A 27,197-nucleotide genomic window follows, 5' to 3' on the forward strand; every position below is an offset into this window, starting at 1 on the left:
TTTATACCCTACAAAGGTATGCGAAAGTATTTTTCGTTACTCTGCTTGTCAAGGTTGGCACCCCTAGGTAGGTACCTAGGTTGTCTGTAACAGCAATATTCAGAACTTGGCTGATGCTATGCGTGGCATTATTTCTCATGTTGTTTGAGAAATACACACGTGATTTGGGGTAGTTAACTTTCTGCCCTGATGCGCCACAAAATCTATCTAGGCAACTTTTAATAATGGTGGCGTGTTCAACACTTGCTTCCGCAAATAGAATGATATCATCGGCTAAACATATATTGGAAAGCTTTGGCCCATTCCTGCTTGTATAAATTGGTTTCCATTGGTTACGATTGGGCATAAATAGTGAATTACTACCCTGATGCGCCACAAAAATTTCAATTAGTTTATAATGGAACTAGGCCTATAAACTATAATAGAGGACTTTAGATGTATATGTACCCAGTACCTTAATGGCAAATTCACTAATATACATCTAAAGCTCTCTATTATAGCCTTTATAGGCCTAGGCCCATTATAGCTAATTGAAATTTTTTTAGATAAAGAAAATCAAAGTCGGTTAAGAAAAATAAAAAGAGAAAGCTGCCGCGTCATTGATCGGAAATCATAACCACAACCACGACCGCAACCTCCTCCACGCTTTCTCTCTCCTCAATTCTCTACTTTTGCTGGAAAATTCAACGATTTATTGTTTCATCCAATTAGCCAACAATGGCGACTGCTTCAGGTATGATTTTGACAAAATTATCGAATTCAATTTTATTCTAGGGTTTGATCTCATGCTTTAGGTTAGATTCGATGAATTAATTTTTTTTTCTAATTAAATTTATTTTAAACCGTTAATTAATGATTGTTGAGGTTTTATGATTTGTTAATTTTGATTTATTGAGGATATTATGAAGTTGAGTGATTGTTTGATTTAATTGATTAAACTGGAGTTGTTTGTGAATTGAATTTGGGGAAATTTTTGCAGTGGCGTTTAAGTCTAGGGAAGATCATAGGAAGCAGCTAGAATTAGAGGAAGCTCGTAAAGCTGGGCTTGCACCAGCAGAGGTTGATGAAGATGGAAAAGAAATTAATCCTCATATTCCGCAGTATATGTCTTCTGCTCCTTGGTATCTCAATTCGAATAAGCCGGTACGTTTCGATACTTTTTTTTTTTTTTTTATTAGGGTTTCTCTTTGTTGATTGCATTTGGTGGTGTTGTATAGAAGATTCAGGGACTAACATTTTTTTAATTTTGGTGGGTTTTCAGAGTTTGAAGCATCAAAGGAAGTGGAAATCGGATCCGAATTACACGAAATCGTGGTATAACAGAGGTGAAAAGGGTTTCCAGGCTAATAAGTTTCGGAAGGGTTCTTGTGCTAAGTAAGTTGAGCCTGAATACTTAATTTTTTAAATGTATGTGTGTGTGTGCGCATTTACTTACCTGTTTTATTTTTCTAGCTATATGTACTTGAACCTAAGGATTTCTACTATTCCAGTGTGTTTTGAAACTTGTTATTGATGACAAAATAAGTGAAAGTTTTAAAATCAGAAGTTAGTTTGGAACTTGGAATTAATGAGGACAATTAAGTGGAAGTGTGGAATTGAATGGATTTTTCAATGTTCTATACAATCTTAATTTTTGGTAACCGTTTCAAATAATCCAGAGTCAGCAGAGTGTTTGTTAGAATTTGTCGAGAAAACTATGCACATTCTATGCGGAATTTTTTTTATTTCTAACTCATCTAGAGCTCTATCCAACATGCTTTCCGAAACCTGGGATTGGTTCATATAATGCTGAGGACTTTTCTGTATAAGCTCCTTTCATGCTGAGTATTTAGTATCTACTGTATTTCTTATAAGAGTTTTTTTTGGTGTAATTGCCTCTATTGGTGTCTTAATCGTTGAAAAAATATTAATTTTTTTTCCATGCGATTAAAGTTTACCGTGTTCTCTGCAGTTGTGGCGCCATGACCCATGATGCAAAATCTTGCATGGACAGACCTCGAAGAGTTGGTGCAAAGTGGACAGGGAAACACATTGCACCTGATGAAATAATAGAGGAGTTTGAACTGGATTTTGATGGGAAACGTGACAGATGGAATGGTTTTGATCCTGCAAGTTATGCCTATGTTGTTCATAGATATGAGGCAAAGGAAGAAGCAAGAAAAAAATACCTAAAGGAACAACAATTGAAAAAGCTCGAGGAGAAAAATAAAACTGGTGAAGAGGGTGAGGCTGATGAAGATGAAGATGATGAAGATGATGATGAAGATGCTTTGAAGGTTGATGAGGCCAAGGTTGATGAGAGTAAACAAATGGATTTTGCAAAGGTTGAAAAACGTGTACGTACCACTGGTGGAGGAAGTACTGGAACTGTAAGGTAAGATTTGTGATCACTTTATTCAGTTGAAGAGTACATAACCCAGGTTAAGTTATATTGGATTGATATTGATGTAACTTTTCCCAACATATCTAAATTGGCTATGTAGCTAATATTTCCAGATGGAGAGTAATTAAAATGGCAATCATATGAAAGTGACTAATTAAATGTTCAAGTTTATAAATTTTAACCACCAAGACATGTAAGTGCGTAGTACCTGCTTGCCATTTAGCCTTTGGCATGTGCTCATATAGCTTTGTTTGGGGCTTCTCTACTGTTCAAAATTAGGTGGTTTCACACTTTCACTTATAATCATCCACTAGTTTGAAATCTTGCTGGTCTGAATAGCCACTGACCTGAAGATAAATTAGAAGCCCTACCTTTGTAGTCTGTAATTACTTTTGCTTTCTGCAGTCGTTGCTTAGAACTTGTTGCTAACTTGGGATGTTTTTTCTATGATTTAGAAACTTGCGTATCCGAGAAGATACAGCCAAATATTTATTGAATCTTGATGTCGATTCGGCCTACTATGATCCTAAAACCCGGTCCATGCGTGAGGATCCTCTTCCTGATGCTGATCCGAATGAGAAGTTTTATGCTGTAAGTGCTTTGAAGAATTTTGTTTAAACTTGCCAAGTCTCTCATGTTTAGTCGTGTCTAATCATACCCTTTGCACTGGTTTAATTTTATTATTGTAATCTTTGTGTAGGGTGATAATCAAAATCGCCTCAGTGGTCAAGCTTTGGAGTTCAAGCAGCTCAATTTACATGCTTTTGAGGCATTTGACAAGGGACAGGATGTGCATATGCAAGCAGCTCCTTCCCAAGCTGAGTTACTTTACAAGAACTTTAAGGTCAATAAAGAGAAGTTGAAAACCCAGGTGAAGGATACCATAATGGAGAAGTATGGCAATGCTGCAACAGAAGAGGAGATTCCACGGGAACTTCTACTTGGTCAGAGTGATAGACAAGTTGAATACGATCGTGCTGGCCGGATAATCAAGGGGCAGGTATTATATTCTACATTGCTGATGGGTGAAGCTAATGTAAATCGTTCTCGGTTTGTTGTCTGTTAGCTTATCACATGTCTTATCTTTGTTGTGCATTGATAGGAGATGGCAGTTCCCAAGAGTAAATATGAAGAAGACGTATACGCTAATAATCACACCACTGTTTGGGGGTCATGGTGGAGTGATTTCCAATGGGGCTACAAATGCTGCAAGCAGACAATTCGAAACAGCTATTGTACAGGTGCTGCAGGGATTGAGGCTGCAGAAGCATCAGGAGAGCTGATGAAAGCTAACATTGCCCGCAAAGAAACTTCTGAAGGTTTGCTATATTTGGCCATGTTTCATTTTTTTAAATCGGTTCCTCAGGAAGTTTCTAGGACTCTGGATCTCCCCTTTCCCTCTATCTGTTTGCTGATTTGTTCCTTGTAAAGTATCTGGTCATGAAAATAGTAATGTCTTCTCACATAAAGATTGATGATGCTTTATTGTTGCACTATTTGACTTATCCTTCTCTATTATATGCTGATTTGTGTATTTTGCCATGATAACAGAAAAACCAGAGTCTACAGAAGAGAAAAGGCTGGCTACTTGGGGTACAGAGGTGCCTGAAGATTTGGTTCTGGATGAGAAGAAACTTGCTGAAGCTATTAAAAAGGTACTTTTTTCATAATTTCTGAAATTTTATGATTTTCTCAATTGGATTTGGGAATGATAGAGAATTAGACACTTAAACCACACTTAAACCTTAATCGGCCTACATGTAGGGAGTGAACTTAAATCCACTCCCATAGTTGCGGAGGGCTTCTAAAGCAATTGTTCCTGTCTAATAGGGCAATAATGAATTCATATTGGTTCTTCTTTTTAAATCTCATGTTGGTATAATATTTTTCAAACAGGAGGTTTATAAAGTACCAACGAGAATTTGTTATAGTCGTATAGGATAAGAACAGTTGACTGGCAAAGACTTTCTCAGTCTTGTCTAGCACTCTCAAAAGTCTAGATTTCGTGATGTAATGATGTATGTTCTCACTTGTCCTTTGATGTGCTTGCACAGGAAAATGCAAAAAAGAAAGAAGAGAAAGACGAAAGGAAACGAAAATACAACATTAAATATGATAATGATGTTACACCAGAAGAGATGGAAGCTTTCCGAATGAAGAGGATCCACCACGATGATCCTATGAAGGATTTCCTGTGAAGCTGTGCTCTTATAGTCTTATAGAATATAGATGACATTTGTATCAGTAGAATTAAGAGCTTCCTTTCTAGTACTCATGCTGTTTGTATATACTAAACAAAGTATTTGAGGTCGCTTGTGAATGTCATTTGGGAGGTTTTTTTGTTGTTGCAATAATATTTGCAAAATTATGTGTATTATTGTTCCCTCTGTTGTCTGTACACTATCTCATGACATCATGCAGTATGATTCATATTACATCTGACCTACAAATTTCGCTTTGGTTGCTATGTGCTCATGTTCCCTTTTCTTTTGTGTGATGAACTGTATCGTTCATTTATCGAGGATTTCATCGACTAATATACCATAGAATTCAGCAAATAATTTTGTTCATTTTCTTCTTATGGGGTAACTATTATTAGGCCTGTAACTCCATAATCTGCTTATCATTACATGTTTGGCTTTCCTCTTCTCTAATTAAAAAAACAAAAAGACAAAAATAAACTGTAATGCTCTCGTTGAGAGTCGAACTCAAGACCTCCCGCTTACTAAACGGGTGCTCTAACCAACTGAGCTACGAGAGCTTGTTGAGTTTGAACTGGGACATATAATTATAATTAAAATTATACTTAAATTAACAGTAGTACAAATTGAATGACTTACACCACTAAGTTACATGTTCCTAAAACTCTTATTTAACTCAGCTCGGAAACTAGCAATGAATTCTTCAGCTCTCGCGTCGATCCCCAACACTGATGTCGTCGATCCAAGAGATGCAGCACCAACATGGCTGTTCTCATGAACGTTGTCAATCTTGTCACGAACTTGCATGGTTAATTTCGATGATGAAGAGGAAGGATAAGAAGTTTTGAAGAGATTATCTATGTATATAGGAGACTCTACAGGAGGAAACTTGTATTTTTTGTACAACTTCTTTCTTTTGAGGGCAGTACGCCTAGGAGACAAATATAGAGGAGTTTTGATATTAGTCTTCCTAGGCTTATTTATCACTATAAGCTTCTTTGATCCATGAGTGATTAACTTGTGCAGTAGTTTGGTGCTCTTTGTGAGCTTTTTCCACACCACCTTGCTCATTGCTTGGAGTTGAATCCGTCCTCTTTTTAGTCTTGAACAAGACATGATCGAGAGAGATCAACTATGTAACAACGACAATTTAGTATGGAATGTACTCTGTAATATTTAAGGTCGAGATTTGAAGAGGTTCAGATATATGTAATCTCGCTCATGACAAGGAGAGATAGAGATGTTAGATTAAGTTTTTGTGCTTGGGGTTTGGCTAGTTTGTAGATATAAAGAGTGAGACATTCCTAGGAGTATAAATGGATAACTAATTAAGTAGGCTAATGCGGGAGACTGTTGCCTAATTATAACGCTATATGTGAGGTTGATGTCTACGTAACTAGGAATATGTATATAAAAAATGAGGGATTTTTCTTTTTGAATAATTATAGACTAGAATGTTCCAACTTCCAAGTGGACATACATTGTGTATCAAATTATTCTTCAATAGCTTGAAAATGAAGCAGCAAGTTGCATCACTTACCAATTTCATCATCTTCGTTATGGTTGAAAAAACAATGGGAGACTCAAAAGTGCCATAATGGGCAACTAACTATTTACAATATTGATATAGTTTAAGACGAACGTAATACGATTTTGTGACATCATATGCAATAACTGAGCCAGTAATTTTGGTTGACTAAGCAAGGCATGGTCAAGGTAGCAAATACATGATGACTAGGGGTGCAGTTTCATGGGTTAAGAAATGAATAAGATGGTTCCAGCCAATAAGATAAGTCTTCCAGGATCTCTTGGAAAGTGATGCGTATTTTTGACGGTTTATATTTAATGGAAGGATTTGAGTGATTTTAATGGTGGAAATTTGAAAGATAGTTTTAGAAGGCAACGACTTCTAAGTTTGATCTTAGAAGCAACGATCCCAAAATTCTAGTTAACAACTAGTTTGAACCTTAACAAAGTTCTCTTCAAGCAAAAGCTCAATAATCTCAACTTTTAAATCATAAAACATCCTCCTATAATAATTGACATACAACTAGTATATATATAGGAAAAGCAAATCTATCCTACTTGCCCTCAAGCAAACTAAATAAAAAGCCCTAATAATTAATTAATGAAACAAGAGAGCCCACTAATTAATTAACACAACTTTAAAAGCCCAAGGCCCCATAACTATTACTAAGAAAATAATAAAAACATTAGGGAAATTACCAATGATACCCCCCAGGTTCAGGCTTTTCTCAATGATACACTTCATTAAACTTTCATTATCACCGGTACACCTAAACTTTTTCCTAAATACCTACAGTAACCTTAACATTAACTAAACGTTAATTATGGTCGAAACCAACGAAACTCACCTTCCCTGCTAATCCCCTGTTCCACCATTCACACCAATATACCTTCCCTGCTCCTCTCAATTACCCACGCAGCACCACTTCACGCCCCCACAGCGCCACCACCATTTCAACCACCATCCACCAAACACAACCAGCAGCTCGCCACATCACCGCATCACCAGCTCCAACTCCCACGCATTTCCACACCCATACCACCTCCAATCACCACCGCAACAACTACAACATCAACAACCACGCATCCCCTGCATCAACCTCAATTAATTACAGCACCGTCACTGCCCAGAGCAACGCCTCTAGCTTCGCAATTCCCCACTGCAACCGCTACCACCATCTCCAACCACCGTCAACATCAATTAGAGAGAGAAAGTGAGAAAAATAATAGAAATATGGAAGATTTGGATGATTATTCCAGAGAGAAATAAGCACTAACCTCCCCCATTAATCCAAACCCACCCCCCCCCCCCAAATTTCGACCTTGCTGACCCACCCCATCCCCCAATTCCGGCGTCGCTGACCTCCCCCATCCTCCGATTCAAGCTGCGTCGAACTCTCTGCCCCAATTTCGCGTCGAACCCAATGTCGGGTTTAGTTTGGTGGGTTTTCGAATGGTTTTGAAGTTGGCTGGGTTTAAGTTGATGGTGTTTTGGGGTTGGGTTGGCTGGTGGTTTCGAGTCTGGTGGGATGGTGGTTCCAGGATTTGGGTTTGGGTGGTGGTGGAGATGGTGGTGGCTGAATTGGTGTGGCGGTGGTGGTTTTTCAGTGGTGGTGGCTGAAGTGGATTCGGGGTAGGGTCGTGGTTATGGGGCTGAGTTATATGTTGGTTGTCAAGTTGTGGGGGTTTTGAGGTTTGTGGTGGTGGTGGTGATGGTGGTGGGGGTGGCGCCACAGTATTGTTGGCCTAGATGGTGGAAGGGGTTGGAGGAAGGCCATGGAAGGGAGATGAGGGAGAAAGAAGGTTTTTTTTTTTAGATAAGTTAAAAATAGTTAATTAATTTTTTTAAGTTAAAAAAATTGAAAAAAAAGCCAAAGCTAACGTTTTTTTAACGAAAAGGGTACGGTAGGTATTTAGGGAAAAGTTTAGGCGTACTAGTGATAATGAAAGCGTAATGAAGTGTATCATTGAGAAAAGCCCGAACCTGGGGGTACCATTGATAATTTCCCAAAACATTATTCAAAACTCACTTGTAAAACCCCTACTTTAAGAGTAAGGTAAAACCAAGAGAGGGGTTATAAGAAATAAAGCAATAAAAATAGTTATAAGAAAGGGGACTCGATTCACATCAGAAAGCATGGGAAGCACCTCAATCACTGGAAACTAAATTGATAATGCAATGCAAGGCTTAGGAGCTAAGTTAGGAAGGCAAGGCAACGCAAAGCCAATCCATGGCATCACAAGCTAAGGCACCTAAAGGCAACATAAGACATGATTTTATAGGGTCAAGGCATGAATGAGATGGTTCTGGCCACATATAAGGTTTTGGGTCCATAGAAAGCACCCCCAATCTATTTCTTTCTCCGGTCCAAAAAAGTCGAAAATTATTCAAAGGCTATAATCCACAAATACATAAATAGGATAATTTTTAGAGATCATAAACGGTTATTTGGAAATGTATATTTCCATTAGTCAGAAACATAAAGGCGCATGGTGGCCTGAGTGAATAATAGGATACGGGTCTATAATCAGCTAAATTGATAATATGAAACCAATAAAATAGTTCAGTTCCAATCGTATTTTGATCAGGCCAGGTAAATCGGGTAACCACCTAATTTGCCTGCAACCCTACCAACCCCCTAGCTTCATCGGTGATAGTAAGTTAGCAAATTTTGTAAACTCTAAATCGTCCTTATTTAATTACATAGTATCAAAAGCTACTTCATACATCGTTATATACGGTCGAACTCTTATGTCAAATAACAAAATCCATGTTGCAATAAAAAACAACTAAGTACTATTTTCCTAATACGTGTGACATTTCATTCATTACCATTTACCAAACCTAGGACAAAAACATAATAATAAACACATTTCGAAACAGCTCTACATTAAACTTAGTCACCTTGCATGTTTCATTTGGAATGTTGTGTTAAACTTATGCTAGCTTCAACCAAACCTTAAGCCAAATGTACGATAACAAACATAACCATGCATTTTGACACCTCTTTGGCCCCATATTTTCATGCAACACCCACGTTGAGGCACCACCTTACTAACACAACTACATAATTTCTGCACACCCTAATACTATGTGGCAAAAATGAACCGTTTTTCATGCTTATAAAAGCAACTTTTACACTCACTCTTTTATAACATAACGTATAATTTCCTCTCTACTCTTCAAATTATTTCTAAGTGTTTTTTTAACTATGGGTGGTACCAAGATACTTGTAGCACTTTCGCTTTGCCTCATGGTGTCTTCCGCCTTGGGGCAAGGCTCGCAGAAGAGGCTGAGTGTTAGAATCCAACTCCTTTTGATGTATTAGATTCCATTTAAGTGCTTTCCTAGAGTTTAGGTTATGTTTTCTTAGCTTGAGGTCCCATTATTGTGTTACTGTCAGATCAGTATTCACTAGGGATTCTCCTTGTATGTCATTTAAAGCTCTTTAGAGGGCGAATGATTAATGAAATCTTAAAGCCTTCTACCAAGTGTTGCCTTGCTTTTATGCTTGTTTGTTGTTAGACCTTTATAGATATTGTGTCTTACTTGCATATTAGCTCCCCTCCAACCCAACTTGATGCGCTAAGGACTCGTGGTTCGGACCCGCTTGTGCCCGCTTTGAAGTACTGGCCGTCACAAGCCCCGACCACCCGCACTCCGTCGCCCAGATACACGTGAGTGCTCCTGAGATTCTATTGCTCGCTTGTGTTGCTTTGTGCTCACAAGCCCCTCTTCCGCTCAAGGCTAGCGTTCTTGCCGCCAAAAGGCTAGAGCGCGCCGCACGTTTTGGGATCCAAACTCCCGGACCGTGACAGTTGGTATCAGAGCCGAGGCTCAAACCTCGTCGCAAGCAACCCGTGTAGGCACCAAGGAGGGCTACACGAAGATGGAATTCGTAGAAGAAAGGCTCGCTTGGCTCGAGGAGAAGGCGGACAAATGGGCCGAGCTCCAAGTCATTGTACACGAGCAAGCCGAGCAAATTGTGAAATTGATGGCTAACAGAGATGCCCTCCGCGAACAATTGCAATTTGTTCAAGGAAAAGCCGACGAAGCACTTGAGAAATGTGCTACCTTAACGCGCGCTGTGGGCAGAGACGCACTGGGTGTTGGTGCGGCGAAGATAAAGCCGCCCAAACCTCGCGACTACAGTGGTGCTAGAGATGCGAAAGAAGTTGATAACTTCCTCTTCGACATGGAGCAGTACTTATGAATATGTCAACTAAGTGACGATCAGAAGGTGGATACTGCCATCATGTACTTGTCCGAAGATGCTAAGCTGTGGTGGCGCACCAAGCACGCAGACATCGAAGCAGGAAGGATCAAGATTGATACATGGGCGGAGTTCAAAGAGGAACTCAAAGAACAATTCTACCCCGTCAACACAGCGTTTGTTGCACGGATGAAGTTGCAAGAGTGCCGCCAGAAGGGTTCTCTTCGCAACTATGTTAAGGAATACTCGGCGATAATGTTGGACATCACAGACATGAATGAGAAAGATCGTGTGTTCAACTTTGTCAACGGGTTAAAGGAATGGGCGCAGCGAGAGATTTTGAGGCAGAATATTGATACCCTCGCTGCTGCTATGTGTGCTGCTGAGAGATTGATGGACTACTCAGTCGGGAAGGGTCGTCAATCCGAGAAGGATTCAAGTGGGACGTCAACACGCTCTAACAGTCCGTCTCCAAGCTCTCCAAAGGGTACAGAGAACGGCTCACGAGTATCGTCCAACACCATTAATACATATCATAGAAGAAGTGGAGGAGGTGATGCCCAGAGACAAACATCTACCCCCTCCCACAACTCAGGAAACTCGAGGGCCGGCGCATCCTCGGAAAACACAAGGGAAATAAACTGCATACTTTGTCGAGGTCCACACAAATGGTGGGATTGCGAGCATAAAGAAGAACTTGACAAGATCGAAAAGAGATTGTCATCCATGTCCGTTCAGGAGGCCACAAAAGAGACTAGCAGCGATGAGGAGCCCACATATAGGATGGGTTCCATACGACGCCTGAGTGCTATGAGAATGATAGCACCTCAAGAAGAACCAGAAGTCCGATATCTTTCGGCAATGCGAGTGATGGAGCTTGAGAAGAAGGCAAAATCGAAGAAACAAGCTCGCACCAGAAACCCAGAGAAACGGGAGATGAAGCCCATGGAGTTGGCAACATCCCAGATACACACCCGCCAAAACCAGAATCAGTCACAAGGTTCGAAGCAAAGAGCGACGAGCCCAGAGACACCAAAGAGACACCAAAGAAGAACCTCCCAAGAGGGAGGAAAAACAGTGGTTGAGCAAACAACGCAGGGCGCGTGCAAGGGATTACAAAGAAAATGGTCACCCAAGAGGCACCAGCCACAACTTGAAGCTCTCCACCACAGTCTCAAGGAAGCAGCTCCCCAACAGATGATGGTGGAAGCAGCTGCCCCCTTAATTCAACAGATTCCACTCCCAGGAGGAAATTTAGAGATGAAGCTCTCAACAAGATGTTCGAGCCGAGCGACTCCAGAGACAAGCTCCTCGTCAACAAAGAAGATCCAACTCAAGAGTCAGATAAGATTCCAGAAGATAGCCGCACCAACGGCGCATCCGAAACTTGAGATAGTTTAGGGTTTTCTAATTTTGATTGTAACTTTTGTAAGTCGACGAGGTCGTCGACAGCTTAAGTGGGGGAGGATGTTAGAATCCAACTCCTTTTGATGTATTAGATTCCATTTAAGTGCTTTCTTAGAGTTTAGGTTATGTTTTCTTAGCTTGAGGTCCCATTATTGTGTTACTGTCAGATCAGTGTTCACTAGGGATTCTCCTTGTATGTCATTTAAAGCTCTTTAGAGGGCGAATGATTAATGAAATCTTAAAGCCTTCTACCAAGTGTTGCCTTGATTTTATGCTTGTTTGTTGTTAGACCTTTATAGATATTGTGTCTTACTTGCATATTAGCTCCCCTCCAACCCAACTTGATGCGCTAAGGACTCGTGGTTCGGACCCGCTTGTGCCCGCTTTGAAGTACCGGCCGTCACAAGACCCGACCACCCGCACTCCGTCGCCCAGATAGACGTGAGTGCTCCTGAGATTCTATTGCTCGCTTGTGTTGCTTTGTGCTCACAAGCCCCTCTTCCGCTCAAGGCTAGCGTTCTTGCCGCCAAAAGGCTAGAGCGCGCCGCACGTTTCGGGGTCCAAACTCCCGGACCGTGACACTGAGCTACCAAGCTCAGCAATGCCGGATTAACCGGTTGACGTCGAGTGAGCCTAATCAAAGGGTTGAGTGTGAAGGAGGGTTGATTGAGCTGTGGGATGAAACTGAGGAGCAATTCCAATGTAGTGGTATTCATGCTATGAGGGTCACTGTCCAACATAATTCCCTTTCCCTCCCTAACTTCCATCCTTTCCCCCGCCTCGTCTACATCGAACGAGGTACGTATATATTTAATTCTCTACCTTAACCTTCTATATACCACTCGTACATCCATCTCAAATTAATTGGTCCATTACAGTAACACAAAGTACACATTATTATATATGTAAAAATAACACTCATTATAACAAATTTAATTATACTTTATGATACGGATTAATACAAGTATGTTACATGTATCTTATATCATAGCCCAATAAATGTAATTAGAGCTTATTAATAATCTATTATTCATTAATTTGAGACGGAGAGAGTATTTAACACATGTACTTGTGTTTATCATGAATGTAGGTGAAGGAATCTTGGGAGTGACTTTCCCTGGATGCCCAGAGACATACGACTCATCAGGAAGACAAGAAGAAGGAATCCGAGGTGATGAACAAAGAGAATTTGGCCACCAGAAAGACCTCCATCAGAAGGTTCATCGCTTCACACGTGGTGACATCATTGCGATCCCTCCCGGTGCCGTTCACTGGTGTTACAATGACGGAAACGAAGAGGTCGTTACCGTCATTGTCAATGATCTCAACAACCCTTCCAACCAACTTGACCAAACCTTCAGGGTACTCTTCTATAACTATTAACTTTTACTTAAAAATACTGCCTCAGTCACTTTACTCTCAAATTCACTATATAGGTTGTCCGATCCCACTTATTTTTTAGGAATGGAGGGTGGGACAAGAAGGTATTGAACTATCTCTGTTAATTATTATGTACAACCTCCGTTTCATATTTTTTACAACTTTAGAATATTTTATATCTCACAAATAATATCCCAAAATAGCAAATAATATAAAACGGAGGTAGTACAACTTTTTTGATATTATTTATAAGACATAAATTTTTCAAAAGTTGCACATAATAGTTAATAGTTAACGAAGGTAGTATTTATTATAGCTCATGCATAACTAATTATTAATTTATTTATTATTATTATTATTATTAAAAAATTGTTGTTGTGTATAGTCATTCTACTTGGCAGGCGGAGTAGAGAGGTCATCCGAGCAAAGAGGCAAGCATACTCAACAACAATTCAACAACATCCTTAGGCCCTTCGACCCTGAGCTATTGTCCGAGGCATTCGACGTGCCAGAGGACTTGGTAAGGAAGATGCAGCAAACCGAGAACCGAGGCCTTATCGTAAGGGTGGACAAAGGTGAGATGAGAATCCTCAGCCCCGGAAGCGAGCAGGACTATGACGATGAGAGGCGAAGGAAGTACGTAGGACTTGATGTTAATGGTTTGGAAGAGACTATTTGCACCATGAGGTTGCGCCACAACCTTGACAACCGTAGGGAGGCCGACGTTTACTCCCGCCATGGTGGAAGACTCAACATCGTCAACGAGCACAAGCTCCCTATCCTCCGACACTTGGACATGAGTGTAGAGAAAGGAAACATGTTCCCGGTAAAATTGCTTAACTAATTGCTAAAAATACATTCATACTTAATTACACGTGACTAGTTGATAAACAAAAAAGTTATCAAGTGGCAATTTTGTAAATAAATCAACAAATAAAATTCTCATAAACATGCCACGTATTTTTCGTAAATAAATCAACAATTTAAACCTGATCCAGGCTCCCTCCACTTGAGGTCATTTAATTTTGGGTAGAGTTCCGATTTTGGTCTAACTATACTTATTACTTGATATGTGATGCAGAACACAATATACTCCCCACACTGGGCAGTGAACAGCCACAGCGTCGTATACGTGACACGAGGCGAGGCACATGTCCAGGTAGTCGGAAACAACGGGCAGAGCGTGATGGATGACAGAGTAAACGAAGGGGAGATGTTTGTGATCCCACAATACTTCACAGTATCAGTTAAGGCAGGAAGCAACGGGTTCGAGTACGTGTCCTTTAAGACAACAAGCAGCCCAATGAAGAGTCCTATGGTAGGATACACCTCAGTTTTAAGGGCAATGCCAGTCCAAGTTCTAACAAACGCCTACCAAATCTCACCCTCGGAAGCACATCAACTTAAGTACAACCGCGAACATCAGACTTTCTTTCTCCCTTCAAGAGGAGGAAAGAGCAGAAGGTTTTAAGCCAAGAAATGATGGCTCGGTTATGTATGCTACTTTCGAGCTCGATGATGTATGGTAGCATTTTCATGTTAGTTCTTAGTGTACTACTACTACCTTTGGTTCAATGTACCTAGAAGAGTAGAGAGACAAAGAGAGCTTCTTTTTGTTGTGTAAAAGAGGCTTCTTGTACAATGGTAATGACATGCTTTAGAATAATGTTTGTAATAAAAATGAGGTTTCTCACTTTTTTAATGCAAAGTTAATAAACTTTGGTTTTTGGTTTCTTCTTTACATTATTTCTCAATAATCTCTTTTCAGTATACTACCTCTTCCCCTAGCCAAATTTATAAAATTGACCATAAAATCATAAATTGTATACTAGTGTTAAATAATAGTCAACCTTCATCCTTAGAGACTAAAAAAGTCAAGTTTTGAAAAATGTTCATACGACTTTATTTTTAGCGTGTGAATAATGAACTTGGTGAACTTTAGGCCATTGGGTTACACAAAAGATGTGTTAGTGATACATAATAATCAACACAGCGAACCGATAAATAATGTTGTAATAACCAATTACAAATACACAAAAGGATCTCATCCTATTAGTATTTGCATCATACTTTTAGGCTCCCACATTACCTCATTGCCTAGCCTGACCTTATAACATGAAATTCACTTCATTCATTTTGTACAAGCTACAGTTTAGTAAAACAAAACAAAACAAAACAAAAAAAAAAAAAAAAAAGCTATAATTTAGTAATTAGAAAGTGTCATTGACTAATCCTTGTACGTGAGTAAAAGCGTACAAGACACAATTTTTTTTTAGAAACGAAAGGAGTACTACCTTCTTCTACTACTAGTCTACTACGTAAAGCTTTAATTACAAGCTTCATTAGCCTTCTTAAGTATTTGGGCCTGTTGGGCTGCATCATTCTCAGAGAATAGGCCCTGTAAAAGAAGAGTTTTCACCTCCCAGGCCTTATAAGGGTAGCCCAATCTAGAATAAGAGTTCAACAAGGCTGCACTTGACTGCTTCAATAATCTTGCATAAGCATTCTCAACGTCGTCGTTTCGTGTTGCTGCTTCCAACATCGTCATATCAGATCTGAACCGTTCGATTACCCTTGATCCAAACACCTTTGACACCGTTGATCTTTGTGGGACCATCTTTGGCCATTCTTCCCTCCTTGTGCTCCAGTACCTGCACTCCCCCCACATAAACGAGTTACCGAGTGACTCGGGATGATTTTATCCTAGTTAACCGAGTCCCTTGAGTACTCCCTTCATCTCTTTTTAATCTTTACGCTTTGACCATTTTTTTCCGTCTCTTTTCAATCTTTGCGCTTTGACCATTTTTTCTCACGCTCCAAAATTATAAAGTTAAAGACTGAATAAGAGGCAGAGGTACAGTGTCAAAACTTGACCCGACCTACCCGACCCCGACCCGAAAAATACTGATTAGATTTCGATTTAAGTTTGAAATAAACTCGATTCAACCTGACCTAACCAAACCAACCCAACTAAACCCGACCCAATCTGACCTAACCAAACCCGATCTAAATACTCAAATTGACGATTTTGCTTCAGGGTATTCATTAATATTTAAAATCAGTAAAAATTAATCCAAAAGGCATTATTCAAATTACAAACCAACGGTAACTTGAACGATTCAAACCGAGTTGACTCAGTATTGAAATGTAGAAAGAGAGAGGAGAGAGAAAACTTACTGAGGAGTGCATCTTCCTCTGTGTCTAGTGAAGAGGAAGCCAGGCCTAGCAGCAGCCACTGAAGAAGATGTTAAGCAGCAGCATAGCACTAGTATCAAGAACAGAGCGAGTTGACTCAGTGAATGAGGAGAGTTCACCATTTATAATAGTCTTTTCTTTTTAAAGGTCTAAGCTTTTCATCAGTAATTTGCAGAAAATAGTGAGATATTATCCCCAAGTTGTACTATTTGAAGAGAATTTTGAAAAGGAGGTTTCTTGTTTTGTACAGTACTGTTTGTCTCAATGTCTCCTCACATTTTTAAATGCGGAGTAACTCAACGGTAAGCGTCCTGTGAGTTTTAAATTTTTCATACTCCTTTTGATACTAAAATCAGAATGAAACTTTACCTACAAATGAGCAAATTTTACAATCGGTTGTACTTACTGACATTATTAGGTACAACCAGGTATATGGTACATGAGCGGAAAGAAAACTGTATAAATATTGAACATAACAAAAGGGTAAATGTTGCAAAAAAAATTTATTATGACAAATTTTCATGTACCAGTAATAGTATGAATAACACCCTAACAATAAATCTAGCAAAAAGTAAAGATCGGAAAGGGATAAGAGATTAAGAGAGTACTTCGTACATAATAAGCCAAATTTTATCCCTTATGAATAAATAAAATAAAATAAAGGCAGACATCAAAGGGTTATTAGCAAAATATTGGAGATAACTGAGATATAAAACGGCTCCCCGTTCCATCAAGAAAATGATCTGTATGCCATCCTTTACCCTGCAGTTCAGATAGAAATTGGGGGAACACGCTCTCCATTTTCTCGTAAGCCTCAAGCAATACACTGGGGCTAAGACCATCGTAATAAGATTGCTCGATATTTGAAGCATATGCAGCAACTAACCACCCTCTTATAGCATCTTCTCCAGTCGCATTTTGCTCTAGCACCATGTCGATCCAGTTGTTATTTTGGCTTAAAACAAACTTTTCTTCCGGAAATATTTCTTTCCATTTTAGGAATGCTGATGGTTTGGTAGCCTTGTGCAGAGCTCTTCCAACTAAAACATTTCCGGCATCTTCTATGAGACGCCCTGGGAATAGTAGGTCTTCCTTGTATCTGAGGTTAGCAGGAGTTGATATCTTACCCATCTGAAAACAAAAATGAAATAATTCAAATGACGTACTACTTAAATGTCACTTGGAAGTTTATGAATGATGAGAAATCATGAGCATAAAACCAACCTTCAGAAAATCAGCAACTAGCAAAGCGGTTCTTTGAGGATTTAATATGTTGACAGGAACAGCTTTCATTTCTTCTACAACACTATATACATGCAAAACTGAAAGAAGGGGTGCAGCAATAACCTGTACAACAATCTTATATGATTAGACCACTGAACATCACAGATGAATGTAACGAAAGAAGGCTTTGTTAATAATTAATAATTAGAGACTTCTCACTTGTACAAAATTAAGCTTATTTTTGACTTTAAGTAATCAAACCACATTTGTATATGAACAATCATATGCTATAGGTTCACACATTTCAGATTATCATTTCATGATGAAAAATTAACACAATCACAGAGTTCCAACTAAATTTTGGTTAAGACTATGTAGTTTATAATATATGAGCATATAATTCCTACAAAAAACATTTTTGGCACAAGGGGCCTCTGACTTCCACAATTCCACGTCATTAATATGTGGGAAGGGCTGGATTGAAGTCAAATGTGACCAAGAGATATACCGTTCTCACATATTTTAGATATTTTTTCCCATTTACTGATACTTGGATGGAAAATTTGGAATTCGGAATGACACCTTTTTTTTTCTCAACCCCCACATTTTCCTTGTGCCCTCACAAAATGATTTTCATATATCAAGTCATAAATGTATCATATATTGATCTAATGAAATGAGTTTTGAGTTACAAAAGTTTTCAGAATCTAACAAGCAATAAATATGGTGAACTTTACCTTTCCTTGAATGGATGAGCACACAGTGGATGCTAGTGTGATTCCTGCCCCCATTCCAATTACATTGAAGAGCGTCGATAAGGCCTCCCCTTTAGCAACGAGATCACTGAGGTTTCCTTCTTTTGCAAATGAAGAATATAGTGGCAATCTCGTGGCTCTAGCAGCAACAGTAGCCATTCCCTATCATGCAAAATGAGATAAAATTCCACTGTTAGTATGTAATGTGAGAAGAAGATCCAAATGGCACAAAACGAACTTTTTGACATTATATAAAATATTCCCCAGCAGCAAACAAATAAGAATAAGAAAACCTCAACAACTCGACTGGCTTGGATGCTTTTACATAGAAGATATAAGCACACTTACAAGTTACAACTGAAAAAAGAGATAATACCCAGAGATGCTAACAGCTCGTTAAACAAATTCTGTTTCACCTTTCCAAATTAGCTCTACTATTCCGGATAGTTGAAGTTCATTCATACGTGGAAATAGAACATATTGGAGACAAAACTTCCAAGCCAGTGCCGAAGTCATACAGAACATCAGCTGAAAGATGTGGAGCCAAAAAAATATGCATCAAACAGAAAGCATAGAATAAGCTTAAAAATTAAAGTACCAGATATGCTTTAAACTAAGGTGCAAAACTATATCAATTCATTTAAAAGATGTAGCGACTTGTTGTGAAGATGTGAGCTAACCAAAAATTCTCCACCGCTTTGGTTCTGAATCCATCCTAGCACCAAGATTGCTGCAAATTAGCTTTCCAACGTGCTCCATACCATCTTTCAGTACCTATAGGCAATTTACATTATAAAAGTAAAAACAAATAGAACTAAATTGCTTCTACAATAAAACAGGGATTCTAAAAGATAGAAGCTCACCCAGCTAACTACAGTTGCTTGAGCAGGTGTTGGCCGTAAGCCTGCAGCAAATAGCAGGGACTGCAGAAGAATAAGAATTTGATGATAGAAACATGCATCAGGGTGCTCATCTAATATTAAGCACATCACAGTACACTGAAACACAATTGCCTTGACTCCCAACCAGAAATAAGGTTTTTCAAATCAACAATACATAGATGTGCAAAGGTCAACCCCAAGTAAAAATTTAAAAAAAAAAAAAAAAAAAAAACACAAAGCTCTAGTAAAGGGTTGACAAGGTTTTCCTCAAAAAAAAAAAAGGGTTGACAAGGTACAACAATTGACCTTTGTTGTTGTTGTTGTTGTTGTGTGTTTGTTTTTTTTTTTTTTTTTTGGGGGGGGGGGGGGTGATCAAGATTGAAGCGTTATGGATTCCCCTAGAATTACCCATATCACATAGTTATTCCTCGAACAGTGTATTGAAAGTTAAATAGTTAAACACTACAATTATAGGCTTCAAGACAAAAAAACATGCAAGGGTGAGTTTGGTTCAGAATATTCCATTTTACATATAAAATTAAAACGATATTAAAAATTTTAAGCCATTCTATAATTTATTTTTCCCCATTGTTTTGTTCACTTTTTCATCCACTATGATATATGCTCTTGCTTACTTTTTCAAACATTCTTTTTTCTCTCTTGTTGTGTCTCACTCATACACACAGACTCTCTCCTAATCTCCTGTTGTTTTATCTTCTATCAAACATTAAATTTCTCCAGGAGAAGAAACCTCATTTTCTATCTTATCTTTAATTTTTGACAGTTGCTTCGATTTCTACCAAAATTCCGTTATCTCTCATGAAGGGCATCTAAAAGCTAAGGGGAGTGGCAGGGTTTACTTCATTGGGGCAGTCAGGCTTATAGAAAAAGAAATATTTACTTTTAACCAAACATCAGAGGGATATAAACTTTTTCCAAATCCCAAAATAAGGTATGAAAATTCCTTGGCAAACTAATGGAAATCGGAGAGCCTCACACTTGATGAAATACATGCCCACTTAGTTCAGTTAACATATCATGGTCTATGGGGCCTTGCCCCTCGTGAGCACCAAAATAAAAAAAAAAAAAAATAAAAAAAAACATATCATGGTCTATCTATCATTTTAAAGCCATAATCATAGTAGTACGATAACAGGTTTTTCTTCTAAACATTGCAATTCCACTAAAAACAAACCTATTTTGACATTTACCAAGATGATAGGCTTAACAGAGAAAACAGTGAGATGTTTGTCAAGGATTAAAAAGAGATGACCTGAGTCGAGAGAACAGACAATGCTGCACTGGTAAAATGTTGTAGAGCTCGAAATTGCGTATATCTCCCATAACCCTCATTCACACTGCACCATAAAAAACATCAACCACATTTTCAAGTCAATAATGCTTGCCTTTTAATGAAACATATTAAAAACCAAATCAATTTCATCCCACCTATATGGATAACCAGAGGGAAAGAATGTATTGAGGAAGGATTCAGTCACCCTTTTAACCACAGGTCTTGAATCCTCAAGCATTTTTACCTTAAAAAAAAAAAACCAATATAATTGCAACTTAGCAGTTAGCATTGAAGAAACAAAGCAATAAAGAACCCTAATTCTGAAAATCAACAGGCTGAAATCAAATTACACATTTTACAAGCCCTACCTTCAGAAATTGAATCAAAATTTCCCAATTTTCAGCTCTAATAAACACAATCCATAATTCTAAATTACCCATATCTTCAAAATTCCAAAACCCCAGAAGCTAAATTCTTCAAATTTCCAACACACCCACCATACTTCATGAATATATCAAACCATAGAATCAAAATTAGCAGAAATTTGACTCTCTTTTTTTCCAGCAAATTAGAATGTGTAAATTTTGAATGTGAAAACCAAGAAGAGAGAGACTAACAGAGAAACGACCATCTGGGTCAAATTGAAAATGGCGGGAGATGTTCTCGGAGGTTTCAACCCACCAAACAGGGCCCACTTCTTCAACCTTCTGCAACTTCTGGGGTTCTTTCCTCTGCATTCTTGGTAATTTTTCCTAAACCCAGAATCAAAAAGTTAAGAATTAAACTAATAATCAAAGCTTAAAATTAACAAGAAATTGAATTGAAAAGTTCCATTGATGAGCACATAACTACATACCAGCAAGTTCATTTTTCAACAACTAAAAGTTCCCAAGAGAAGAAGTGAGAGAAAGATTTGATAGAAGGGGACTTTGATTATTATGGGGATCTCTTTAATTTGGATTTGGCCCGATTTGATAATTTGGTCTAATAACTAATGGGAGAAACCAGAACCCAAATCGTTGTGTTTTGTAACTAATTTGACCTTTTTTTTTGGGTGAAAATTAATTTGCCCATTGTAGGTTAAGAAAATTTTCCACTACCCCTATATATATTCATAACACCTAAAATATTCATTACGATAAAATAAAATCTTTGATCAATGATTCACCACAAGTCATCTACCAACCCATACTTAAAAGGCTAATGTATTTTAGAATTTCAAAAGATTAGTGTTAAAGTTCCAGTTTATAAGAAATGCATAGGTTTTAAGTTTTTTCCTCTCAATTTTTTCCACTTAGTTAATAGCATAATTGGACTCCCATATAATACAACAAACAATACTCTCGGACAGTCGGACCCTCTCTTTGTTCTTTAAACACCCTTAGCCTTAAGTCAATAACTTTCAAGGGAGTTTGTTAAATTCGTCAATAAACCCAAGTTCGGCTGATATTAGGTACATTCAGGAAAGTATGATCCTTTTTTTTTTTTTTTTTTTTTTTTTTTTGGTTTTTTTAGAGAGCCATAAGGGCAGGGGTGAGAATCGATCCCAGAATCTCCTGGAATCGGGAGGGAAGCTCTAAGCACTTGAATTATCCCTCGTTATTGAGCAACAAAACAGGGAATCTGGTTTAGTTTGTTTGGCCTCACTGCTCCCTACACAGCTTCGCCCCATGCTTAAGTTAGATTAGAAACCGTTTGCTTGTATTCCGACTAAACCAGACCAAAAACTAAGAACTCAAACTTTCTTTACCAAGAAAATTACTTCAATTCCTCTGATTTACATGTACATCAGAGACTGTACTCCCCCAACCCCACCAAAAAAAAAAAAAAAAAACACTTGCAGTATACATTGGCTGATGTATTCAGATGGATCAGTGATACATAGATTATCAGCTAGTAGATCTTTCTCGTAGTAGACTAGTAGTAAACCGCTACATTTCAGCATCGTCATCATAATCGAAATCCTGATCATTATGTTTGATTCTTTTCCCTTCTCTAGCTCCTCTGCCTTTCTTCGGTTTGCCCCTGTAATATGAACAGATAAACCTCTGCATTATTTTAAAAAGATGTAGCATATATTGACTGTATGAATGTAAGTTGCAGTATCGTAAAGATCAAGAAGTTGCAATGAATGTGAATCATATAGTTCTAAAAAGACACATGACACGAACATTACAAACAAAACATAATTAGTAGATGTGATTTGTGAATAGCAATACAACCCGAGAATATACCACATAAATTTATACCACCTATTCCTATTCATGATAAAAGTAGCACTTACTGTCCATTTCCGACCACACCCATTCCCCTGTATCGACCTGGACCAGATTCCAATCTTCCATCTACCAATATACACAGCAAGCATCAGAATATGATTTAAGAAATTCTGATGGGAAGAAAATTGCTCATATGACAGATGAAAAGCACACCTTCTCTTCCATATGCTTGTTCTTCTGCCTACAGTGGAACCAGCAAATAAACACAACAAGATCATTAGTGTGACCATCAAAATAGAACATATAAAAAAAAAAAATCCTATACATGGGTCTGAGAGACGAATATAATTCCTGAACAAAGGCTGCATGAAGGAAAAATTGTCCCTTCATCTGACATTATGATAAATAAATGAAACACACAATCTGGAATCATTTCTGAATAACATAACTAATGATGATGACGGTATAACACAGCTAATTATCACCTCAATCCTCAAAGAATTGACTAGATCATCAGAGTTACATGGTAAAACCTACTCTGTATCATTTCTAGCTCATGCTAACATCTAAAAAAAAAAAAAAAACAATTATCTGTATTACTCAAACAATAAACTTATATACTTCGTAGAATTTTTATATTTCTCTTAAATGCTAACAATACATCCATCATCGTTCCCAAATGAATAGATGCTCAAAACACAGCGAAACTGAGAATCAGTGGAGTTTGTATTCACCTAGATCAATCTCACTAGTGGTTGGCTAATGCACTAGTTCTAGTAACTGAATTCCATTCAGTATTTCATCAGATTACTTTGGAGGAAAATATTTCACACACGAGATATCTTATATCAAGGTCCAGCCAAACAGATGGAAAATAGCTAGGTCTCTCTAGTCATATCTCAGCACTTCATCAACAAGAGACATTCAAAACAAACAAAAAAACATGCTACCATATGTAAGATGCAAAATACATACTGCTGGTGAGGTAATTGAAGATAAAGAAAATAGCCTGTCTTCCGTCTGAAACTTCCTGGACCTCTTCAGCCTAAACATAGAACCAGGAAACATTATATACACTGATACACATCTACTATTAGTGAAAAGATCTATGACCAAATTAATGAAGTTTCCTATACATTAATTTGAACATGAATAATTATAAAAAGCAAAAGGAACTATAACAAACCCACATACTGCCACAAAAAACTTCATATTTAAACCTATGCTGATATTTCAGAAAATTCTTATAACTTCACTCTTTAAGAGTCAAGAAATTTGACTTAAAGCAATCATTCAATGATAATAAATCAAATTTCGAACTCTTGTGTTATATGCAACAAAAAATAAAGTGTCATTTGCATAAGCATATTGTAATAACATCAGTCATTATGTATATACTAGTAAAGAAGGAGCTGAAGATGAAAGATATTGGAAAAGAGTTCGGGGATGTACAGTGTGGTACTCTTTGATGTAGATAAGAACCCATCATAACCTTTCAATACATTTCCACATTGGCTAGGGTCCTGTAAATAAGTCGTCTCCATGTCAAAGACCTGCACTTGCAACAATACACTTGTCACAGTTCGAGTCTCCATGGGTGATGAGAGCAAAAGAAAGAGGAATGATTATATTATCATATACCAATCAAAGCAGCTTAACAATCTCAAATTGCTTTCTTTTGTAAAACATCCTTTCCACATTGTTGCCATATCATGAGAAACTTACTCAGGTATGATTATATTATTATATACCAATCAAAGCAGCTTGGCTTAAGCATTCCAATCTATGAAAACATGGTTCAATATTTTATTGAGGTCGTCTAATATATTGAAAGTGTTGGCAAGCCTGACCATGGTTTTAATATTTCATAATGTAAGAGCTCACAAAAGCACTTCTTGGTGGGTGAGGATTTAAATCCTTTTCTTTCTTATAAAATCCAATGCCAACTACTAAAACTTCAAAGTTGGCAAATGCATAAACAAGCAGTTACAATATTCCACAATGTAAGAGCTCACAAAAGCACTTCTCTTGGTTCCTACACCGCGATAAATCTACATAGCCAATAAACCCAGTACAGAAAGATAGGATTCATATTCCAAAGATTCATTCTTGAGTCTTGACAGTGGACACATCAATCCCACAAATTTGAAGTACCTCATTGATCATAAAAAAACCTAGTCATTTGACAACCCGAATAGCCAAAAATTAGTGGCAACGTTTTTTCAATACAGAATCTTCAAACAACAAAGAAAATAAAGCACAAAATATATAACAGATACAAATTCTTAATCAATTGAATCCATTCACTTGCTGATCAATATAATGTAAATCAAACCTATTGGATTAGTTCATGTCAGACAATTGATCCTGGCAATTTGACTAAAATCATATCAAAAAAATCCCCAGAAAAACCCATAATTTTACTGATTCAATCAACTTGAACAAACAATAAATCAATCAACACAAACCCCAGAAATCATACAATGTGGGACTTGAGGAAATCACCTGTTTCTCAATGTTTCTGAGTTCTTCATGAATCTTAGCTCTTTTAGTCAAAAGAGAAGCCAAAACTGCAGATGGGTTTGTAGGATTTCGGAGCCCTAAAAAGACAAGAACACCCATTTAAATCTAGTATTACAGAAAAATTAAGAAAATAAAAGTATAGAGAAATAGGGTTCATCGAGTTTGATCTTACCCTCTGACTCCATAAGGGGTATTTTTTAGCGGGGAAATTTTGAAAAACAGGTAGAAGATCAGAGCTTTCTCAAAGGTTGTTTTTTGTTTCGTAGTAGTGTAGTACCATGTAAATTTATGATCGATACAACTTGCTAGGGCACTCTAAACCGGTTTCGAAACTTTCAAAAGAGTGGAATCACCCCTAATTTCTTGGGTTATAGACTATATTAGCCCAACTCAAACTTGATGGTCGTGGTGTATGGGTGTGTTATGTTGGCCGTCTTAGACATAGTATATAAAACGTGTTTGTTTGGTGTCATTCAATAAACAATGAGGTTTGAGATGACATTTATAGGGTAATTAACATTGAACATATAAAAAAAATTAGGCAGAAATTTGTTGCAAGAGACCTAACATATTTGGAGAGAAGGTAGATTTATTGCAAGAGACATAATGGTGATTAATTGCAATGATAGCATAGTTGAGTTAAAGTTTTTCTTGAGAGTTTGTAAAAAATGTTTTGGGGATATAAGTTATCGAAATATTTCTTTCTCACATTAATGATAGAAATAATGTTAAGGAATTACGGAGTATTTTGTAACCGTAGACAATTAAAGAGGAGGTTAGTTGCTATAAATATTCTTCTCTGACGCCTTGCGTTAATAATAAGTGATTAAGTTTTAAATTTGATTGAAATTCATGATAAAATAGTTATATAAGAAGTATATATGAGGCTATACCTTCACTTATTAGTGATACCTTCAAATTGACTCTTTGTTGAAAAAAAAAAAAAATACACTACTGTATGAAGCATGGTGTAGTGTAGAACCACTATTACCTCACTTTACAACAATTGATGGCATAAAAATAACCATCCTTTTAGTATGAAAAAGTATTCCAATTCAATCGTTCTAGATCATGTAATATTTACTCTTTATAAAATTCTAAATATTTGATGAATATCAAGAAAGACAAAATACATAAAGAGATTACAATAAAATATAAGTCATTCGTGAAAAAAAAAAAAAAAAAAAAAAAAAAAAAAAAAAAGAGTGTGTTCTATTCACTTGATTTTCACTGATTTGAACTAACCTGAACTTATTAGACCTTAAGGTAAACAGAATAGACCCTGAGTTGAAGATTTTTTTTTTTACTTTTTATTTTAAAAAAATAAAGGACGGTGGGGGAGCTTCATCAATAATAATTTGTTGGGTAGCATCCATTTGCAAATTGCAAAACTAGATCATTATTTTCTGGTCCTATGGCCATGTTACCTACTCGTATACCTCATACTATAGCGTTATTCCAACGCACCGCCCTTTTTTTTTCAAGTCAATTCTAAATTTCATAATAACATTTAAATATTTCAATCACTCACTAAGGTCAAATATAGCTTGGCAGCATCTTATAAGAATTACATCAGCAATTACGAATTACTATTATTATGCCCCGATTAATTAATTAATCTTCATCTAATCTACTCACCCTTTGTTAACACTTACCAATAAAGTCATTTTGTATCATACTAGTAACATAACCCTTTCAAAACGTATGAAACTTGAGATTATTCATAAGAAAGGAGGACTACAATTAAGAGTTTAACTTTATAAATTCCTCGACTACATCACTTGATAGCAATCTTTGATCAGTAGGACAGAGGAGTATCTATTAGATTGTATAGCTTTATTTTCTTACTAGATGAAAGCCCGTGCGATGTACGATTTTTTTATACATATATCTCAAGAAAAGATATTTCCTATATACTCTAAGGATAATTATTTGATTTATATTATAATTTAATATTTCAGACAAAAAAAAAATTAATAATAATAATAATGATA

At 37.3% G+C, this 27,197-nt stretch overlaps 5 protein-coding genes and 1 non-coding gene across 6 annotated transcripts; 2 read left to right on the plus strand and 4 right to left on the minus strand.

The window, feature by feature from the left end:
- The first annotated feature begins 556 nt into the window (after positions 1 to 556).
- Positions 557 to 4,825, plus strand: LOC110734360 (pre-mRNA-splicing factor SLU7-like). The gene is made up of 9 exons (XM_021914491.1): positions 557 to 733; positions 980 to 1,143; positions 1,262 to 1,374; positions 1,952 to 2,374; positions 2,839 to 2,974; positions 3,084 to 3,383; positions 3,486 to 3,702; positions 3,935 to 4,038; positions 4,438 to 4,825. The coding sequence occupies exons 1-9, from the start codon at positions 718 to 720 to the stop codon at positions 4,579 to 4,581; spliced, it is 1,617 nt and encodes a 538-aa protein (XP_021770183.1). The 5' UTR covers positions 557 to 717; the 3' UTR covers positions 4,582 to 4,825.
- A 245-nt stretch (positions 4,826 to 5,070) lies between these two features.
- TRNAT-AGU lies at positions 5,071 to 5,144 on the minus strand. The gene has a single exon. It is a non-coding gene; the product is annotated as a tRNA-Thr (tRNA).
- A 4,132-nt stretch (positions 5,145 to 9,276) lies between these two features.
- LOC110734361 (11S globulin seed storage protein 2-like) lies at positions 9,277 to 14,583 on the plus strand. The gene is made up of 5 exons (XM_021914492.1): positions 9,277 to 9,433; positions 12,319 to 12,530; positions 12,823 to 13,094; positions 13,498 to 13,938; positions 14,194 to 14,583. Exons 1-5 carry the CDS (start codon positions 9,324 to 9,326, stop codon positions 14,581 to 14,583), a joined length of 1,425 nt encoding a protein of 474 aa, XP_021770184.1. The 5' UTR covers positions 9,277 to 9,323.
- A 559-nt stretch (positions 14,584 to 15,142) lies between these two features.
- On the minus strand, positions 15,143 to 16,615 carry LOC110734122. The gene is made up of 2 exons (XM_021914176.1): positions 16,290 to 16,615; positions 15,143 to 15,763 (listed from the first exon to the last, which is right to left on the minus strand). The coding sequence occupies exons 1-2, from the start codon at positions 16,427 to 16,429 to the stop codon at positions 15,439 to 15,441; spliced, it is 465 nt and encodes a 154-aa protein (XP_021769868.1). The 5' UTR covers positions 16,430 to 16,615; the 3' UTR covers positions 15,143 to 15,438.
- Positions 16,616 to 16,795: 180 nt separating this feature from the next.
- LOC110734363 (protein root UVB sensitive 2, chloroplastic-like) lies at positions 16,796 to 22,094 on the minus strand. The gene is given in 10 exon segments (XM_021914495.1): positions 16,796 to 17,438; positions 17,532 to 17,654; positions 18,269 to 18,476; positions 18,751 to 18,814; positions 18,967 to 19,060; positions 19,150 to 19,209; positions 20,441 to 20,525; positions 20,617 to 20,705; positions 21,079 to 21,213; positions 21,318 to 22,094. Coding segments are annotated over 10 exon segments (1,320 nt in total). The 5' UTR covers positions 21,330 to 22,094; the 3' UTR covers positions 16,796 to 16,988.
- Positions 22,095 to 22,189: 95 nt separating this feature from the next.
- On the minus strand, positions 22,190 to 26,217 carry LOC110734362 (chromatin modification-related protein MEAF6-like). The gene is made up of 7 exons (XM_021914494.1): positions 25,376 to 26,217; positions 25,186 to 25,280; positions 24,133 to 24,233; positions 23,656 to 23,725; positions 22,894 to 22,921; positions 22,746 to 22,806; positions 22,190 to 22,486 (listed from the first exon to the last, which is right to left on the minus strand). The coding sequence occupies exons 1-7, from the start codon at positions 25,386 to 25,388 to the stop codon at positions 22,393 to 22,395; spliced, it is 462 nt and encodes a 153-aa protein (XP_021770186.1). The 5' UTR covers positions 25,389 to 26,217; the 3' UTR covers positions 22,190 to 22,392.
- Positions 26,218 to 27,197: the final 980 nt, after the last annotated feature.

This window comes from Chenopodium quinoa, unplaced genomic scaffold (genome assembly GCF_001683475.1).
Source record: "Chenopodium quinoa cultivar QQ74 unplaced genomic scaffold, ASM168347v1, whole genome shotgun sequence".
NCBI lineage: Eukaryota > Viridiplantae > Streptophyta > Magnoliopsida > Caryophyllales > Amaranthaceae > Chenopodium > Chenopodium quinoa.